At 34.1% G+C, this 21683-nt stretch overlaps 1 protein-coding gene and 2 long non-coding RNA genes across 10 annotated transcripts in view; 2 read left to right on the top strand and 1 right to left on the bottom strand.

The window, feature by feature from the left end:
* The window catches only part of LOC122522454 (ETS-like protein pointed), an 89546-nt gene that overhangs the window by 55281 nt on the left and 12582 nt on the right, over window positions 1-21683 (bottom strand). For all 8 annotated transcript variants that reach the window (XM_043643604.1, XM_043643605.1, XM_043643608.1 and 5 more), the window contains one exon: window positions 17430-17649. In XM_043643604.1, the coding sequence (XP_043499539.1) occupies window positions 17430-17649 (220 nt within the window). The remainder of the gene's footprint in view (window positions 1-17429; window positions 17650-21683) is intronic.
* On the top strand, window positions 15204-21642 carry LOC122522553. Its single transcript, XR_006305094.1, has 2 exons — window positions 15204-15890; window positions 21551-21642. It is a non-coding gene; the product is annotated as an uncharacterized LOC122522553 (long non-coding RNA).
* Window positions 17025-17395, top strand: LOC122522543. The gene is made up of 2 exons (XR_006305085.1): window positions 17025-17111; window positions 17301-17395. It is a non-coding gene; the product is annotated as an uncharacterized LOC122522543 (long non-coding RNA).

Raw genomic sequence — 21683 nt, 5'->3', positions numbered from 1 at the left:
CGGCTTCTACATGGAAACGAATGACTCGATAGAATTGTGTTGTAAATAAAGAACTTACGAGTGCAACAAGTTGCCATATATCCATGATTTGACTAGACACTTAAAAACATTTCTAACAGTATTATACAAAATTATACCAATATATGTATCCTCTTTTCATACGATATTCAAAACAATGAGAAGAAAATTAATTCGACAAAATCGTTCAGTATACAAGAATACCCCTCCCCTCGACCCCAAAAGAAAAACAACAAACAAACTTCAAAATCGAATTCGAAATAAAATCAATTTTTGTCGACTCGTATTAAGCATTACTTTTGTTATAGAAAGAAATATCGAAGATTGCGTTTAGGTATTGTTCCTATGTCTTTGGAAGGAAATGTGAGTCGTGCTTAATGAGAGGAGAAACCGCGAAGTGAACGTTGAGAAGTTGAGTGAGAAAAAATAGTGGTGGAGGGGAGGGGGAGAGAGGAAGAAGAGAGAAGAGAGAGGTAATAGGATAGGAAAATAGTGGTCCAACGGATGCTGGGCACCACTGAGGAGCACGCCAGTTCAACAGAGAGAATGAGAAAGATATAGAAGAGGAGAAGGAAGAAGGAAGAAGCAAAAGGATAGAGAAGGGAGGCCACGTTCGTCGACTTATAAATAAATCTCGATCGCGTGGCTCTCTCCCCACCATACTATGCAAGCCCCCAGCATCTGTATCTTTGCCCCCCCTTTCTTCTCTCCCTCGTCTTTTACCTCTTACGTCCGGAAGCGTGCCTGGGTATACGGGAAAGGTACTTCTTATCCTAGGGATATGTTTGCATTTATTTTTTCTATAAGCAGGCATATTGTTTTATTTATAATTAATGTCATCGTACGAATTGTTTATGCATTTTCTCTTTTATCTTGAAATAATAAATATAATTAAATTTTGTAGATTATTTATTTTTTAAAATTATAAATTATATTAATTTAATTTCTTTTAAAATATAGATATATATGTATATATAAATATATAGTTTTATATGTAATTAGGATTAACTCTTAACATTCCAAGTGCAAAAATAGGTGTGTATATATAAATTTTATTACAAATAATCTTATTTCTATAATAAAGAATTTCTTGTTTTTTCAGTTATAGATAAATTATTATAATTTCAATCTAAAAGTTAGCGCAATAATAAAGGATAACATAAACATGATTCAAATACTCGTACAAAAAGTGAGAAGACAAAATCATCAGAAGTCAATGTATACAATTTATATTATAATAGATCAAAATTATGATTTTTATTGATGGTAGGAATATGATCGGAAAGAAGTACTCGCTTGGTTACAAGGTGTAGGAAGAGAATTCTAAATGTACATTTCTCTCTTTCTCTTTTTCTTTCTTTCTTTTTTTTCTTTCTTTCTGACACACCACACACACCACACACACACACACACACACACACACACACACACACACACACACACTAATACATACAGAACACACACTCGAATGACCTTAGTTCTTTCTCTCTCTCTTAGTAAAACCTGTTCGACTTCCTCCAGCCTGTTCGTTGGTACATTCGCGATGCCTCCCGGCAAAATCAATTATTTCCTTTCTTTATTTTATTTGTTTAGCATCGCTAGCGCTAATCAACGTACCAGAACGAGCACGACATCCGTTCGATCGGGAACGTGGCGCCTTGTCAGGATCCATGACACAATGACACAGACTCCTCTAACATCGTTATCACCTTTTTTTTCTTTTTATCTTATCTTTCTTCTTATTTTTTATCTTTGATTAGGAAAATTTGAGAAAAAAATATATCTTTCATTCGTACTACGTTATATTATTAGTTATAGTAACTAAATATTATTTATTCACCATAAAATTAAATTAGGAACATGCACATCACACATGTACACATGTAAAATACATACACACATACACAAACACATATATATATATACATATATATATTCTCAAACGCAAAGCTACAAATATTTTGTTGTTATTTAACAATTTTGCAACGATTGGATGAATGACGGGAGTAAGCAATGATCTACAAACAAAAATTTTAAACTTTTTTTTGACAATCTTTATACATGCAATAGGCACTGAAATCAGCTAATCAAATTTGTTTGCTTATTTATACTACATTTGATCTTGCTCGTCAAGATTTGGTTAGCTTATTCAAACCTAGGAGTGATTTATTTTATTTGTATTCTTTTATTGTAGTCGTTATTTATTATATTAACGTTTGTATATCTTACTCATTATCTTTAGAAAGCGTGATATAAATTTTAAATTCATAAATACAGAAATTTGTCATTCTTAAATCAAACTTAAATAATAAGAAAAAGGCAAATATTGATTGAGAGTTACAAATTCAACAATCAACCGTAAGCTTAGAATAAACTTCAATTTTCTATATTCGCATTAAAATAAAGTAACACACACTTACTCTTTCTTAATTAAAAGGATTAAACAAGGTTTCCAAAAAATATAGGATACTCGGAAGCAAGATGATTTCGAAAATTATGAAAATTTCAATAAAATAAATCCAAACAAAGGTTTATGAAATATTATCAGATTGTGTTAGGTTTATGTATTTACTTACGATTCAGACGAGTGATCTGATTGAAATGTAGATCCTTTGAAGAGAAGTTAATTCCGTCCAAGTTTCACAGGATGAAGAAACCTTTCGGTAAAAGCATTTGATGATGATGAGAATGATTTCAAGCCAAGATGATGATAATAATAATTCGCAAGATAACGACATCGATGAATAATTATGTTCACGTAACACGAATATAGTAGACATCGTAAAGAAAAAAAAATGACTTCTTTTTTTTATAAACGGTAAACTTATAAGACACGCTGATTTTAACGGAAACAAAAGAAAGGAAAAAAAGAAACAAAATCAGAAGTATGAGACAAGGCAACCAACCCTCCGATCGCGGATGCGGTCGCGAATCTCTGAGAAACTTTTCAACACTTTCGTATTTTTCATTTGAAGAAAAGAGGCCGGCCATATCCCGTTTTCCTCAACCAATCGGAGTCAATGCCGTTATCGGTTCTCCAATGTTGTTCTTAACGAGTCTGAACGATACCACAGAACGATTATCTACCGCGAAGGAAGGAAGTGGTCCTTTTTAACGCACCAAACGATTCCTTTCCGTGATTCCTTCGTTTCAACCCCTCCTTACTCTTCTCTATCCTTTACCCAACACGAGGCTACAAGTTTATTTAGATTTTAGGTATACTATTCTACTAAAACCAAGTTATTTTCAAGAATAAAAATATTTTGTAGAACGTATTCCCACTTCCTTTGGTATTTGCATTACGAATTAAATGTTAGATTGTGATAGAAAGTGGTTGGACATAAATATTTTTATCAATTAACTAAAATTTTCTTATTGTTAGATTTTTGAAATTGTAATGAACTACCAAGTTTCTTAAAATAAAAAAATATATTAGAACGTATTTCCTCTTCTTTTGGTATTTGCATTACGAAATAAATTCTAGATTGTTGTAGAAAATCGTTTAAAAAGGAATAAAAAATTGTCTGACCTATCGGTTAAAAGTGTTAATACGTTGTAATTATGAATGAATAATAATTAGTAAGTAATAAATGGTATGTCGCATTATGGTTATGATTATCTTAATTATTATTATGATTATGATTATAAGGGGAAAAGGTAAGACAAATTCCGTAGAAAAATCAATATGGCGGAGAACGTATGGTGAGAAATATTAACGATCGATCCATCTCGTCAGGAGACAGAAAACAGGTTCCCCACTTGGCGTTACACATGGAAAAATTCTAAAGCAGCTAATCACGTATTAGTCAGCGAGTAATATGGAAATAATCGGCTACGCTCTAACGTGATTCATCACTCGGGAAAACTCGATTAATTTATTTATTAGAAAGAAAGGCAACGCCAATGTCAAATCTATTTTTATATTTTTTTTAATTAAAGGACAAAAAAAAGATTGCGGATTGAAAGTATAAAAATGAATGACAATGTTCTTAAAACACACACACACGTGGAAGGAACAGAAATTATATTCAAAGAGATCGAATTGCATACTAACAACGCATGTATAAAAAAATTAGAAAAAATAAATTTATCAAGGTAAGAAAAAGCTTCGAAGTCCTAAAGTAATGATCATCAAACTGCGTTTCACGCATCTTCAGTATTCCATCAAACTTTCCCAAAATATCATTCGTCTTATTTGGAAAACATCATTTCAAAAACTAGTATTAAAACAAAGAATTTTGACAATCACTTTCAAATAGTATAAAAAACCAACGCACACAATAATGCGAACAAATAAAAAAAACTAATATTTCTACGAAAAATAATTCCATCAAATACATTTACACTCACAAAAAATAGTACCACAAATCCGTAAAAGTTTGAATACCATTGTCCTATAAACAGGGGAGGAAATCATATTCCAAGAGATCAATGCGTTATAAACGAACGTTTTACGTAACTAAAAATAAAAAGAAGAATAAAGATAGGAAAAAAAATAAATTTGACAAAGTATAAAAAAAAGGGTAAGGATGAATAAAGAGTTATGACGTTCCTAGAGCAAGGAAGGAAATCATATTCCAAGAGGTCAAGTTGTATACTAACAACGTACATATATGTAATACATACATTGAGGTATATGCATGATGAGAGTGAGAAGGGGGAAGGGGGAGGAGAATAAGAGTGAGTGAGTGAGAAAGAGAGAAAGAAAGAGAAGAGGAGGTTGAGTAGCGGGGCTAGTTTTTCTCTCTATCGAGTAGAGGATGAATGAACCCTGCAATTTGTTGGGAGCGAGGACCGAGCAACTCTGCTATCCAGAGCCCCCATTATCTCTATAATCTCTCGCGAGACCAGAAGCTACGCTCGAATAGGAGCCTGTCCACCGGCAACAACTTAACCATAATATACCAGGAGAGCGTGGAAGGCATGAGCCAGGTATACACGGGCTTATAAAGCGGCTTCACCGACTTTGCCGTTCGGAAGCGGACGTACGAACACTCTGCTCTACTCTATTCTCCATATGATGATAATGATGATGATGATGATGATGATGATGATGATGATGATGATGATGATGATGATGATGATGATGATGATGATAATGATCATCGTCATCATCATTGCGAAGAAGAAGAATAGGAGAAGTGATAGTATCAACTACCTTTATCTTTTATTTTTTTTCTATTATCCAACAAATGTAATTGTTTCTTTTTTATTTTCATTTGGTTTATATATTTTCAAAGATTTTTAACACTATACATCCTATCACGCGCGGCAAAATGATCGTGTCTTGTAATTCGTAAACAAACAAAGTAGCGATGAAAAAGTGTAAAATGTATATTAATCATTTCTAAATAAAAGAAAATATTTTGTTCACTATTCGATTGGTTAATAAAATAATACAATTATTCTATTTTAAGATATATGTTTGTTTGTTTTTGGTCATTTAATTGCTCACTGTAGGAATAGGTATACATGAATGTCGGTAGGTTTGTCGGTAATATTAAGGTGGGTTTAGTTTCGTTTGATTACAAATTTAGTGATTTAAAATATTTGTAAATATTATACTAATACCTGTATTATTATGAAACCCTCCTATAAGGAATGTTAAATCAGAATTTTTCTAATAAAATATTACTTTGTAACCCAATAAGAATTTTATTAACAAAATGTAATGATCAAAAATATAATAAATGATCTCATACATGAATGAATATTCATATATAAGTAATAAAACAGCAATAGTGATCAGTAAATTAATCCGAATTGAATCGATTTTATTTTCAGTCTTATTCGGATGATATTTCATACTTTTCTATTATTATTTGTACCATTTTGTTTGAAAATTTTGTTGTTGTTGTTCAAAGCATCGTAAAGTTTGATATTAGATATATACCCTTAGTTGAAGTTTTACTCCCTTTTTCTTTGAAACTAACATCGATTCCGCTATATAATTTGAGGATATAGGGATGCAGAGGATGGATTTAAGAGTCCGCCGTAGCACAGACTTGTAACTTATAAAAGGCGCAAGATAATCAATTACCCCGGCTACCGACTTCCCGAGAGCAATAACATCCGCTTGGTTCGCATCGGGCCCTCGTCTTCTACCTGTTGCAACAACGACGTATATTTAATGGCTGCCCTAATCGAGCGGCCACGGTGCGGACTCCTAAGAGTACCGACGATACTACATGAATTATTATAACATTTATGTATACACATGTAAAGATCGTACCAACTTACGTTGAGACAAGTCAATCGTTTCGTTAGAAAACTTTCTTATTAAGGGATTACAATAAAATTTCTAATTAAACGTTTTTTTTGTCTATCGTAATAATTATTGAAAATTTACCTTTTTTTTTTATTACAATATTATTTAACAAGAAACCAAAAATTTAAAAGATTATATTTTTATAATATGAACTATCTGGATAATATGCAATATGTTAAATATTTTTTATTAATTTTTATAATATAAAATTAAATATATTGTTCGTGTAAAACTTCGTTTAAAAAAAGAAAGACAAGAAAAATAAAAGGCAAGGAACTTTAGAAACTACCTAATATATCGTATAATAAATGTACGGAATGTATGGAATAAAAATATCGAACAGTATAAAACACAAATCAAATATAAAATCATGGTAAATATACTATTACTGACACTGAGTAAAAATAGTATTACGTATAGTATCGAGGCACGTATCATATATAAAAGAAGTAGCACAAAAAATAAAATCTAATGTTAAAATGAAGATTCATACCATAGTGGTAGTTATTTATCACATTCCAGGAACGGTCGATGCTATACCAAGAAAGGGCCACGAATGGCGCTCAGGGAGAGAAAGAGAGAGAGAAAAAAAATAAAGAGAGCAAAAGAGAGAAAGAGAGAGAGAGAGATCATAAAGGTACGTTCTCGTGAAACGTGTTGCAAAGCTGTATCTTGAGAGGAGTAATAGTGCGTGTGATACGCACCGAACAGGTAGTTCTCTTCGCTTTCCTTCTTTTTTCTTTTCATTCCGCAGACGTAAAGAAGAGGCGCGGTTCTCTTTATTTATTTCTTTCTTTCTTTCTTTTTTCTTTCTCTCTCTCTCTTCGTACCTTTTTCGTTCAAGGAACGCGTACGACGGAAAAGAAGAAAGGAGAAGAAGATGAGGATGAGAAAACTCACTCACTCTCTCTCTCTCTCTCTCTCTTTCTCTCGTTCTCATTCTGGTAAGCGCAAACGGAGTTAAAAGATGAGAGAACACACACACACATACTCTCTCTCTCTCTCTCTCTCTCGTTCTCATTCTGGTAAACACAAATGAAGTTAAAAGAAGATAAAAGAATACACACATACTCCCCCCCTTACCCTTGTTTCTCTCTTTCTCATTCTAGTAAACGCAAACGTAGTTAAAAGAAGATGAGAAAACTCTCTCTCTCTCTCTTTCTTTTTTTCTTTCTGTTTCTCTCAGAATATTTTTCTGGAAAACGCAAAGAGAGTTAAAAGAGAAGAAAGAGAAGAGCTTTACGCGAGTTGCTTTCGTTCCAAAGTAAGTACGAAGGAGGAGTGCCCTCCGGCACTATCCAGCCCGATTTACAAGCCGCAATTATGTCTCCGTCGTTCGATACACTCGCCTATACAACACTCAATACACCTTCCTACTCTTTTTCTTCTTCTTTGATCGGTACGGAAATGAAAGGATTAATTTTTTCGGATCGATCGATCTCGATCTATTCTCTCTAATTGTTTCTATCTCTAACTATTATATTACTCATTAATGTTTGATTTTGTTTTCTAATTATTTCACACACGCACGCACACAAACGTGCGTATTCCTTTAATCAATTCCGTACAATTATTTTTAATTCTTTTTCTTGTTTCTTTATCTTTTTCTTTATTCAAATATTACTGCTTTCCTAAGAAAATTTATGAACAAAAAATGTTTCATTAAATCGGTACGAATTTTCAGAGCAAGTCAATATAATATCGAGAATAATTGTTCCTTTTATCGAAACTTTGTGTAAGGAGAGATTCAGAAGCAACGTGCTAGAGAGTGGTGCATAGAATATATTCAGATATTATTTACGTTCTCGGCATGTTCGCTACATCATTTCTGTCAAGCCGAAGTGCATAAAGTTTTCTTAGCATCGTGCTAGGAACGGAGCAAAGCAAGCAAGCAAGCAAGCAAGCAAGTAAGTAAGCAAGCAAGCAAGTAACCAACCAACTGTGTGCTTGGTTTGTAACGTAGCACCTGGTGTACCTAGTAAGAAGAGATAGAAATCGCATTTGTATAGTTACTGCGATTCGTAAACAGGGAGAGTAGTAGTCGTAGAAGTTGTTAGCAGCACGAAGTTTAGAAAGTAAGAAATACAAAAAAAAGAAAAAAAAAGAATCTCACTCTTACGAAATGAATGGAAAACACTTACACCTAGTTTGCAATTATTTCATAAATTCGTCTTGGTAATAAGGTAAAAAAAAAAGAACAAAAAAAGAAAAAAAAGAAAAAAGAAAGGAAAAAGGAAAAAGAATAGGGAGGAAAAAAGGAAAAAAGGAAAAAAAAATCCGAAATAATTCAACAACTTATCGCGTCCGATCTAAATCCACGTCATACTCCTACTACAATCTCCGGATATTAGAATGAAGGAAAAAAAGAAAAAATTATCAGTCTAGTTTCATACAGATAGACATAACACGTTTCGCGACAGTCATTCATTGGAAATGAAAAGAACGTAATACTACTCACTACTACTACTTCTTATCATTGTAAAGAGTGACTGACTGACTGTCCGGATATATACAAACATGCGACATACACATTCACGTAAAAAAAACATATATATCTGCTAACGTATCGATACAGGTACACAAATACAATATTATCATACACGCGGAGAGTATATTACACGGTTGCATGAATAGAAAAAGAATGAAAGAAATGAAAGAGAGAAACAGAGAGGAAAATAGATGCGAGTCTACTGAGAAACGAGAGGGTAAGGGAACGCGAAAGAACTCGAAGGTGCTGCTGGAGGAGGAAGAGGAGTAGGAGGTGGTGGTGGAGGGAAAGCAACGTACATGCATACACATATATACATATATACACACACAGAGATACACAACAACGCGACGTAACACAACATCGGCCGAGAAAGTACGCTCTCTCTCTCTCTCTCTCTCTATCTTTTTCTCTTTTTCAAGAAAAAGAGAGAGAAAGATAGAGGATGGGGTAAAACGGCAGACCTACCGTGAGGCACGTTCCCACGTTCTCATGAATGAACTCGCGTGGCTACTGGCCGTTGGGGAGGGGAGACCAAGCAAGTTTTCTCTCTCTTTCTGTTTCTCTCTCTCTCTTTCTTTCTCTCTTTCTTTTTCTTTTTCTTTTTCTTTTTCTTTTTCTCTTTCTCTTTCTCTTTTTCTTTTTCTTTCTTTCTTTCTCTAACTTCTTAAGAGCTCCTTGTCCCTTTTTCCAGCTCCCGTTCTCCTTTCCACGAGTCGCGGCCTGAGGCGAACGACGCGAGTCTGAAGTGAAAAAGAAAGAAAGAGAAACAAAGAGAGAAAAAGAGAGAAAGAAAAAAGGAACTCTAGGTGAGGTTAGATCGGATCTCTGGTAGGGATAAAACACCAACTCTTTTCTCCTCTTTTCTGTTCTGTTCTGTTCTGTCTGTTCTGTTCTCTTCTGTTCTCTTCTGTTCTCTTCTGTTCTCTTCTATTCTGTTCTGTTCTGGTCTCTTCTTCTTTTACAGACTCCGAAAGTAAAGAACTCAGCGTTAGTTGGAGTTCCCAAGGGAACGACCGGCAAATCGATTTGTCCGTTCAATTCTATCCATGTGCGCGTGAATATCTATTTATGTGTTATACGTATTATATCTATCATTCTAGTCTAAAAGACTGTGAAGCATCTTATAATGCGTGATAATCTCTCTTGAATACCCTTTTCTAAATAACCTTATCTCATTCATTTCATAGCTACTTAGTTAGGATTACTTTAATTTACGGATAATACTTAATCTTAAGTTAAGATCATATCTTTCTCGTTTTTCTTGAATGGAAGATTTATGTGAATGAAATTGATCTTTGTTATGTTAGATACTCTACATCTTGATTGATTTTTATTTTTCTGTTTCTTCGAGGAAGAGATTCGAATGAGACATAAATTTAATATCATCGAAGGTAATTGATCGATCCAGAAGAAATAAGGACGTTCTCGTTCTCGTTCTCGTTCTCTTACTCTTACTTTACTTTTCTTTTCTTTTCTTTTCTTTTTTTCTTTCATCGATTAAAACCTGTATCAATTCGGAATATCGGGAGAGCCCTCGTTCGGTTCCGATGTAAGGCAAATCAAACCGTTACGGACTATTAATCGCGTGGCGCGTTAGCCAGCCGTTAATAAAACCGGCTCGTAGAATCACGTGAGAAACGCGAAAGAGAACGTTCGCGGTCCTGCTGCTTACTGTTGGTATTGGCTACTACTTAGGTTCCAACCCTAAGAGTCTGTGCACTGTGTGCTATACCATGTAAAGCTAAGCTAAGCTAAGTTAAGCTAAGCTGAATTGTGCTATAAGCTCTATTGCCTGCTGGTTGCCTGTTGCCTTCGTGAATGAACTGTGTAGTAGTCGCGTGGCGCCTTCTGACGTCACAACCTGTTGCTAGCCATTCCTCTCTATCTCTCTTTCTTTTTCTCTTTCTCTTTACCCCCTTCCTTCCTTCCATCCTTCCTTCCCCCGTCCATCCAAACTATCTCCCTTTCTACCTCCCCCACCTCTTTTTGTTCACTAGACGAGCTAACTCACATCACCATTTAACTTACGAGTATGTTTGTATGGGATGATGTGTTGTACGTGTGTGTGTGTGTATTAGATCACGAAGATTTAATGCGTGAACTTCGCTAAAAACAAACGTGCCAGAGCGCGGCTTTTCGAAGAAGTTTCTGATAGACGAAGAAAAGAGAAAAAGAGAAAGAGAGAAAGAGAGAGAGAGGGAAAAGAAAAAGTTTCATTCAATCGGCGACGAAGAAATTGCTTTTTGTTAGGCGAGAAGAAGATGATTCATAGGCCGTTAGGGTCGTTGTTCCATCTTCCTCCTCCCATTTACCTCCTCCACCTCTTCCTTTTCTTCCTCCTCCTCAACTTCAACCTCAGCTACGTGACTTAACGATAGGATAGTTAAAGATGGCCGAAGTTTTGAAGAAAAATCGAGGGTGTAGGTGTAAGATTTCTTTCTTTTTTTGTTTAATCTAACCTCGCACAGGTAATATGTCTCTGATCGTTTAACGACATTTTATAAAGCATAAATATTAATTTGCCGTATTCGTATTTGGTGATAAAAAAAAAAGAATATTCAATTAAAAAATAAAAATAAAAACATAAAAGTAGCGCGGGTAAAATAGTCGATAATCGTCGAAGAACGAGAGATCTGTTTTATCGGTAGCGGATAAAAAGAATTCCTCGTAGAACGCTATCTATTGGGAAATGATCGAAGGGGTGATGACCGACCGAGCAAGCGAGAATTCCAACAGAGGTAGACACGCATCGTTATTTCATATGAAAGCTCGTTTTACTCCAATTTCTTTTCTCTCGTCAATCGTATTCTTTATTTATGCATGTATCATGAAGCAAGAACGAACCAGAAAGAAAAAAAGAAAAAAGAAAAAAAGAAAAAAGGAAAAAAGAAAAAAAAGAGAGAGAGAGAGAAAGAGAGAGAATGAGAGTAGGATTTTTTAACGAGTAAATGTACTATCTTTAAATTCCGTTCGATAAGCTGTTACAAAGAAAGCTCTTTTCCATCGACTGCTGCCATCGACCGCCGCGGTTATTTAAAGGAGAAAAAAATGGGAGAAAGATAGAAATATATATATAAATATATATATATTTATATGTGTGTGTTTATTCGCCGAGAACGATTTGCGTTCGTGAATAAATTCATTTATCAATTATCGCGTCTATAAGTTGCAAAAGAGTACCAACGAAATTGAAATAATTTCTAACAAATCAATAATCTATACCATAATTTCGTTAGAAAGTGAAAAATCAAATTCTTACATCCATCCATTCCTCAAATAGTTCTTTTCTTTTCCGCCATTTTTACCAGAGTATCATCACAATATCTCCTTCTCTAAGTTTTCTGAAAAACGATAAATATTTAAAAAAGGAAAGATAACTAAATTACCGGGAATGAAACAGAATTCCTCGTATAAGATAACAAAAAGATTTGAAATTTTTCTAAAGAAATTTTACGTCCTTTTCTCATACACACGTACGGAAATTCAAGGAAAAAAAAAATTTTTGAATAACGGAACACTTGCGAAAGCCATGTGTATGTATATATAGATATGTATGTGTGGGAAAAAGATACAAACGTGTCCATCATCAGGGAGGACCTGTTTGTTTTTAAAAAAGGAAATCTTCTTCGATCTTGTTCCTCGCATTGAAAACTGTAAATCGGTCGAGTCGTACAGCACAGCATGTACGACGACGACAACGACACACGACAATGATGATGATGATGATGACGATGATGATCGGGGACGTGAGAATTGTATCTGCGTTTTACTCTCTCTCTCTCTCTTTCTCTCTCTCTCTTTCCACTAGGTAAGAGAAAAAAAGATGAAGGAGGAGGTGGGCGAAGAGAAGGAGGAAGGAAGGAGGAAGGAAGGTCCCCTTTCTCGACCGCACGCACAACAGCTGCGGTTACGCATTTCGCGCGATGCACCGGCCGAACGAGCACCCTTCCCCTCCTCTTCTTTCCTCCTCCTCTCATGCTTCTTCTCAACCAACACTGGTTCATCCCCATTCGAAGGTCCACAACACAGTGTATACCCTTTCCTCTTCTTCCCCTTGTTCCCCGGCCCCCTCTGTAAACCTTTTCCTTCTCATTCTACTCTTGTCCTACATCACCCTTCGTAAACCAATGCACTGGCAGGGCTTCCTTCGAGGAACAGGTACCACCACCAAAGTTACTGATGAAAACGTGCGATCGATGTATCTTTCGTCGAGAAGAACATCATCAGTTTTCTTTACAACGTACTGAAAAAAAGATGCTTCTCGAAGATGTTCTTAGGATGACTTCTTGGGAGAAAGAGTCACTGTTTAGAACGCAGGTCTAAATGGGGAAAGAAGTGAAAGAAAAAAAAACGAAAAGAAAGAAAGAAAGAGATGGAAGTAGAGACATACACAGATACAAACACACGTATACATACTTAGGGACACGTGTACACATATTCTCGTGTTCCTCTCGTGTACTCTGAGCACGTAAAACGTTGGGCCCCGTTCGTTCGTTCGCTTGCTTGCTTGCTCGCTTGCTCGTTCGTTCATTCGTTCGTTCTCGTTCGTTCGTTCCTTCATTCGTTCGTTCGTTCGTTCGTCCGTACGTTCGTCCGTCCGATATCATTCTATACCTGTAGCAACTGAATAAATTCAACATAGAAACTCAAGTCAGACAGTCTCTCCAGTCAGCAAACGAATCGTTTCTTGGAATGACTAAATGTCTTCACGATCAAACGATTACACCTTAAACGAGTAAAGATGCACACTTTGGGCTACTGTGAACAATATTCTTGATCATACGTGGAAATTAATTCGATTCTTCGAATCGATTAATGAAATTCTCCAAATCAAATATTTTAAAATCGATTATAAATCTTTAGGTCAACGGTTATTAGAATAATTTAGGGGAAAATAAATTCTTGATTAATTCGATTTACCATTTAGAGCAGAATTTTTGTCTAATACTTTTCCTCCTCCTTCTCATTTCTCATTCCTCATTATCAAATCTAATTCAACGATAGTAATTTCTCGGAAATTGTCCTTATCCTATAAATATTCTTCTATGATAATAGCAATAATAATAATAATAAATATTTCTCCTCTTTCTTCATCATTATCAAACCTAATTCAACGATAGTGTGAAAAAATTAAAGTCGAAATTTTTCACATTTTCCTCTTTTTCTCATTGATCAAATTATTTAATACAAAGATAGTAATCTCGTTTTTTAGAATATGTAATACATGTACGTGTACTAAAGAAAAGTGTTACACTCTCAGTCTCCTTACATAATCATATGGCGTCTCGTTTCAGGCGTCAAACGTGAAATACGGTCTTCTGATGTGAGTTACGCGAGAGTAAAGCGTTACAAGACTTACGGGAAAAGGATGGATGCGTTTGAGATACGTGAGGTGTTTGAAAAAGATTCTCTCTCTCTCTCTATCTCTTTTCTACCTATCTTTTGTAGGAGAGGCTATATAACAACGTCTTCAACGGAAGCCGAAACGACGTTTAACATCGCAATGATCGTTTGCCAACGAGGAAGGAGGGGGTGAAGGCGATGGCGAGGGCGGAGTGGAGAGGTGAAGGGGGACAGCCGCCCTTTTTTAATTTTTCATTTTATTTCCTCTCTTCGTTCCGAACACCTTTTAATGTCTTCCTCCCGTCTGCCATTTTGTTTTTTTTTTCTTCCTTCTTTTTGTCGTATCTCGCAAATTTTAATCTCCGTGTCGAGATTTTCGAATACATATTTTTTTGTATGGGGAAAGAGAGAGAGAGAGAGATGCATATTTTTCAGGTATATTTTTAATCATGCAATACACGTGCCAAAGAAAGTATCAAGCTTGATCGTAGTAGCTCGTTATATGCCGTCCATCGATCCATCGAAGGAAATGCAGAAGAAACAAATTTCCAGTAGCCACGTCAATGTCGTCGGGGAACAATAGAATATTTACATAAAACATTCCGCAGAGTGACCGGCATCGAGCAAACCGATCGACACAGAGAGTGTAGGAATCTCGTTGAAAAATATCTTATTTATATTTCTTTCCCTCCTATTTATATACGCAAGTAAATTAAATATACACTATTCACTCATACACACACACACACACACACACACATGCATACTTTCTCTCTTTCTCTTGGCAATTAAAATTAAAAATTATTATAGAAAAAAAATAAAAACGTTCCGATAAAAATGTATGTTGTATTGAATTAACTTGAAAGTTCGTGTTGGCTTATAAATTTATATATATATATATATATAATACATTGAAATAGATTTCTTTAAAAATTTAAGGATTGCAGAAGTAAGCAAAAGTAAAAAAAATTCTTGGACGAGTGCAACGATCAAAAATGAATTCAAATCCAGTTTGGCAACACTACAGGTATAATATAAGTTTGTGAATTTATGATAGTGAAAGAAAAGAAGACGATATAGAGTCTACATATCCAGGATCATGAAAATATTTGCTTGAATAAAAGAGGGTCGTATCAAGTGAAAACATTTGAGAAGGTCTAGTATAAGCCGATTTAGAGAAAAGTGTGTGTTACAAAGTAAAAAAATATTAATTTGCACGAACTTACAAGGAAATCCAACCATCCACTCGCGTCAATTTTGAGAAACACGTGTTGTTCTTGTGTATTAATTTAAGAAAATAAAAGAAAAAAAAAAGAAAAGGGAAGAAAAATGTTCGTTCTCAATGTTAAAACGAAAGCAGACAAAGTGGGTGGATGACAATGTTGTATGGAAGTGTGGTAACGTGCGCGCGCGTCCACACGTACGTACGCGCATACGTTAAAAGAGAATGGAAGGCGGGGGCGTCCAGTGGGGGGCCTTAATAAGGATGCTGCTGATTATCCAATTCGTAAATTCTCGCTACATTTTGATCGTACTCGGTGAGCCGCGAATAACAAGAACGACTACTATCCTTCTTCTTCTCTTTCCCTCTCTTACTCATGTACTCTCTCTCTCTCCCGGTCTTTCTTTCTCTTTCTCTTTCTCTTTCTAAAACTATCACCACCACTCTCTCAAAAAATACCCATCCGCCCTCGCTTTTCTATCCCCACCATTATTACATCTACATGCTCCAGTTTAGTTACTCGTCTATCCTTTGAACGAATCACTAAGGTAATCATAATCATATGGATAACAAGTGTTTAGAAAAATTTTGTTCAATTAATTTATCATTCAATGATTAGTTTATACGACTTTTTTTTACTTCGTACAATTTTCTTTTATTTCATACGCAATTGCTTTTACTTTATACTATTTTTTAGATTCTATCTGATTTATTGTAGTACTTCATATGATAGTTAGTTGTTCGTTTGTCCTTGATACGAACCATTAAGGTAATCATTATCATACCGGTAACAAGTATTAGAAAATATTTTATTCAATTAATTAATCATTCAATGGTTAATACATACAATTATTTTATTTTATACGATTTTTATATTCTATCCAATTCATCGATGCTTAAACTACGTACGATAGGTCAGATAAAATTTGATATCTACGGAATAGTTTGTCAATGATAACGGAGTTCGACTTTGACCAATCATTGATTAACTATTCCGTAGACATGTTAAATCATTATCTCATCGAAATATCGTAAATAATAATTGAAAGTGAAATTTCTACACCTTTTTGGACTAATCCGACAAGTAATAACACACGCGTACTTGCTTACGTAGATGATGATCGTATTATGCAAGCGTCAACCGGATGTAAATACACCTTCTACGTGTCAACTACTTACACACGATGCTACTACATCGTCGTTTGATCGATCATGTTTCAAGAAAGCACGTTAAAACTTGCTGATCTTCGAGAGATTTCGAACGTGAATTGAAAGACAAAAATACAAAATTAAACCTCGACCATATCATCGATGAATGTTGGTTAATCATTATTTTTTTATTGTATTTATTCGAATGAACAATTTTTTTCTTTTTGCACTTTCGAATTTAAATAGAAAAAAAAAAAAACAAAAAGAAAAATCATAAAAATACAAACGTAAAGAATTTGATGTAAATGTTATTTGAAGTGACACGTCTTTTAGTTTATTGTTCAATGGTCGCGCATATGTACTTACGCTAATTGAAACATTCGACTTAATCGTTCATTACCGTCTAGACAAACGCACTTATTGCTTACTTTATTATACTTACAGATGTTCTCACGCCACTCTCTTCTCTTTCTCTCTCTCTCAATGCGACTGACGCATATTCGTCATTTACGTACGTGCTACGTACGCGTAAGGTTCTTAGTCTCAATTCGCAAACGTATATTTTTCTTATCGCTTATTAAATAATCAAAAACGATAAGAGGCAAAATTTGTAGGAGCGGGTTTGTAATCTTGATCAACTTAATACTTATTTTCATATTTAAATCACGTTCGACGAACACGGGTAAACCCCTTGACTGAAGGTTATTCGTCGATTTTCCAAATTTTTATTGCAACAATCCTAACAAAATGTGAACATAAAAATGGAGTTGCATGTATGTGAGATACTTATATCGAATGTGTTTGAATAGACAAGGCCTGTGAAATTGGACGTACAGTCATCGTTGGATATGTGCGAGAAGATTTTGAATAAATTTGAAGAGAGAAAACAGAATAGAAACAAAAATTTACGAAGAATAAAAGAAAAGGGAAAAACTTACCTAAGGAACTTTCTGGATCGGAGAGGTCAGATAACGACGGAACCTTTCGCATGCTGGTGAATCTGCCAGATAGGGCTGGCACCAGCCCTTCTTCTTCGGCATCAGAGGCCTGTTCTTGTTTCATCAACTTTGCCATCACCATCAACATGCCGCCACCGCCACCACCACCGTCGGTAATGCTGCCGCCCCCTAAGAAGCTGCCCACGCCTCGTACATCCCGCTGAAAAGCGTGTTTCCTTGTTTTATAGATATTGCTATTAAATACTCATTACAATTATACGTACAATTATACGATTTAATTCTATTTAAAAGAAACTACATACAATTTTAACGCACTAGAACGTTCAATATACGAATTAGGGATAAATATTCGAATGTAGGAATTTTCGTTTAATACAACCCTAATTTTGTTCACAATGATACAATAAAAAGAAAATAATAATTTTGTGCCAATAGAAAAAAATAATTCGAAAGCAACACTTACTATGTTTCAATAGATTTTTAGTAAATTTCTCCATAAATTAAAACTTAATCCTTAAGATTAAAAAAGTCATTCGAACGCTCTAACGCTATCTTTCAATTTATTTATATTAAGATCACTACACAAAAATACGTAACAAATTTTGTGACAAATATTTCAAGGTAATACTTTTATATTTTCACGTATATAATAAGAAGAATAAAAAAGAAATTCTTTAACATTTTGTCACCGTATAATTTTATATTTACAAATGACACGCAACATTTAATGTTTTTTACGTTCTTCGGAAGAGGAAAAAGAAAATGGATCTCACCTGTCTCGTGTCATTCATAAAGAAGAAGAGGAAGAAAAAAAAAAGAAAGAAAGAGAAAGCTAATAGCATCGATGGTATTGTGAAACTGGTAGAAAAGATAATCATGAATCGGTGAAAGAAGAAAGAAAGAAGAAAGCAGTGAATGGAATAAAATTGTGGGGTGAGGTGGGGTGGGGTTGCAGAGGGTTAGGAGAAGTAGTAGAAAGAGATGAACGAAACGAGAGGAGATGAAAGGAGACGAGAGAAAGGGGTGTAGGGGCGGGGTAACATGAGAAGGGGCAAGAAGAGGAGGAGGAGGAGGGCAACGTAACGACAGTCAGGATCGCTTGACCTTCGCGCGAGTAGGTTCACTTCGCAAGTTGAATGAAACACTGTGTGTGTGTGTGTGTGTGCTGTAGAGAATGACGCAACGGTACGCACTGTGAGAGTATAGTCGTAGTGTTATAGTAGTGTTGTACCAATGTGATCCAGAATACGATGATAATATGATGGCGGTCTCGAAGAAAGATTTTCGTTTATTTTTTCCTAATAATTAACCTAGATTTTTCATTTACAATTAGTGTGATGTTTAAGTAATTATAAATAATAATTATCAGATACTACTAATAATAATCCAATAATATTGGGTTGTTTGAAAAATTCGACTATAAAAAAATTAATTTATAAATTTGATTGACACTCGTAATATTTATTAATTAAATACATTTATCCTGAAAATTTGGCAAAATACTTTCGGATATGAATACATTCGGTTGTTGTTCGGAAACTTGTTAGAAAATTCTGTGAAAAATTGTATGTAGAATATATTAAAAATATCTATCAGTACGAATTTTCGTGCCAAGTCGGCGATATTAAAATGATAGTAGAATAATAGGATTAGTATAATTTTGATCGCAATGAAGAAGTGATAATAATAATAATAATAATAATAACAATAATAATAATGATATTAGCTATAGGAGCTATTAAAAGCTTAAAATATACTTTGAATGCGCGAGTGAATGGACTATGTATGTATGTGTATTTGTTGGGTGTATGTATGCATGTATAGTAATTCCAGTCACGCGTCACTGTCTTTCCCTTCGAGCAAACCATTCAAACGAAACTCTTGCCTTTCGCCATTGGCACTGGATGACAAACGACGTTTACGAACCAACGATTCGTGTTTAGGAAAAAAAAAGAAAGAGAAAGATAGAGAATGTCGCACGTATAATCAAAAAGTATGCCTACTCCGATGGAATATGTATTACACACTGGAGAGACCAATTTTGATATTCAACCTGTCGAATATATGTATATATGTACTTACATATGTATTGTATATATTTACTTCCCGTCATTCGAAGAGACATGAAACAACATGTGCCTCGTGTTCGAATACTTGTTCTTATGGTATTTATATCTATTGTGTCTTACAAAAACCTCATTTACTATTTTTATTATCGTTCTTTTCATCCTAAAGATACACACGTATATATGGGATATTTTATCTTGACAACAAATTCTCATCGAGAAACCATTCATTTTAAAAGTCTTACAGAATTATTTTTTATCATAGAATAACTTTTTTTTCCTTTTTTGATTTTTTTTAATCAAGAAAATTAATATCTTTTTTTTAAATAAAATTGTTTGTGCGTGTACGTATGCATGTACATGATGTTGTAAAAAATATCATTTAATTTAGAAGTCTAGTAGACAATATTTTTTTATTGCAGAGTTACTTTTTTTTCTACAATGAAAATTGATGTTTCTTTTTTATATGAACGAAATGAATGTATGTATGTAGATATAGTGTCGATAAATTATCATTCAATTCGAAAGATATACATAATTATTGTTTGTATCGTAGAACTGTATATATTTTTTTAATTTCTTTTTTTTTCACGTAAGATTAGTGTCTCGTTTTCGTATGAAATTGTGTATGCATGTGTACGATATGTCGAAGAGAAAATAAATTCAAGGATTGTAACGGTACACCCTGTGTGCATTTACTTAAGTATCGCGACATATTTACGCCTACGTATACACTAACACAATTGCATAGTTGTATTTGACGCGTATTACGCTTGTGTACGAAGTAATTACGACGCACATCGCGACTCATATCGTGGCACATATGCCAAGCAACTTTTCTGTGTATACATGCGATCCTTCTTAGTCGAATACACGTGACCATTGTTAATTTGACTCGTCGCATTCTACTATAAAGTATTTTTTCTAAGTAATTGATTTGACCCAAACGATTAATTTTTATACGTACAATCAGAGTACACTTTGAATAATCGTAACTTCGTATTCTATGTCCATAATCGAAACTATAAAAAAAAAGAATTAAAGAATGGATATGAAATTCGAAGAATACGTTACTTGGAATTTTTCTTCTAGATAACTTCATTAGCTTGTATTCTTTCTTTTCTCTTGTTTTTTTTCTTTCTCTTTCATTTCACCCTCGTGGCGAGTAAAATATCGAGCGATACCCCTAACCCGAAGTTATCGCGTTAGTAATTCTCATGAGAGTATGGCGGACTAATAATAATAAAAGCATAGGATATATCAGATAGGAGAACAAAATAGATACATAAATATATATCTATAAAAAAAAGTAAAATCAAGAAAGTAATAAAAAGGAAACACTTATAGATAGGAGTCAACGAACAACAACACGCGTATAGAAATAAATTTCATTTCAATTAGAAAAAAAAAAGTAGAAAGAACAAATTAAATATTAAAATATATTTATAAGAAATAAATAAGAAAACTTCCAAAAAAGAAAATCAAAAGGAAATACTTACGACAATGATTAATGAGGTACGACTAAAATTGCACGTGTAGAAAAAATAATAATATAATTTATAAATAAAAAAAGAAGAAAGAACAAATTTGACACGTTAAAAAGAAATATAAAATAAACCGTTTAATACTTTGGACGAATTAGAAAAGAAACATTAATCACGACTAAGTCCGTTTCATCGTTTGGAAGAGTGCAAAACGGAATTATTATACTTTGTAACACGAGTAGCACTTACTTCTTCGTTCAACTTTCGCTGGTTCATTGAAAAAAGGGATAGCTATTACTACTACACTACTACTACTACATATGAAGGACATAACCGAATTCCTATCAACGAATACGAACTCATTTTAACAAGCAGAGATAGAAAAATTTTGTTAAAGTTTTTTCTTTCTTTCTTTCTTTCTTTCTTTCTTTCTTTCTTTCTCTCTTTCTCTCTTTCTCTTTCTCTTTCTCTTTCTTTCTGATTTTTATTTTTTCATTTCTCTTCTTTATATTTATCTTTTGAATTTTTTGATTTTATAATCACTCTCTAGACACACGTCTTTCCACGACGTCTTGTGAATGAACGAGCAAAGGCACATAGATGAAAGAAAGAAAGAAAGAAAGAAAGAAAGAAAGAAAGAAAGAAAGAAAGAAGAGAGGGGTCGAGAACAGAGCACGAACAGA

Source organism: Polistes fuscatus, unplaced genomic scaffold (genome assembly GCF_010416935.1).
Source record: "Polistes fuscatus isolate 324 unplaced genomic scaffold, CU_Pfus_HIC Scaffold5, whole genome shotgun sequence".
Taxonomy (NCBI): domain Eukaryota; kingdom Metazoa; phylum Arthropoda; class Insecta; order Hymenoptera; family Vespidae; genus Polistes; species Polistes fuscatus.
This window is presented reverse-complemented; position numbering and strand designations above follow the sequence as displayed.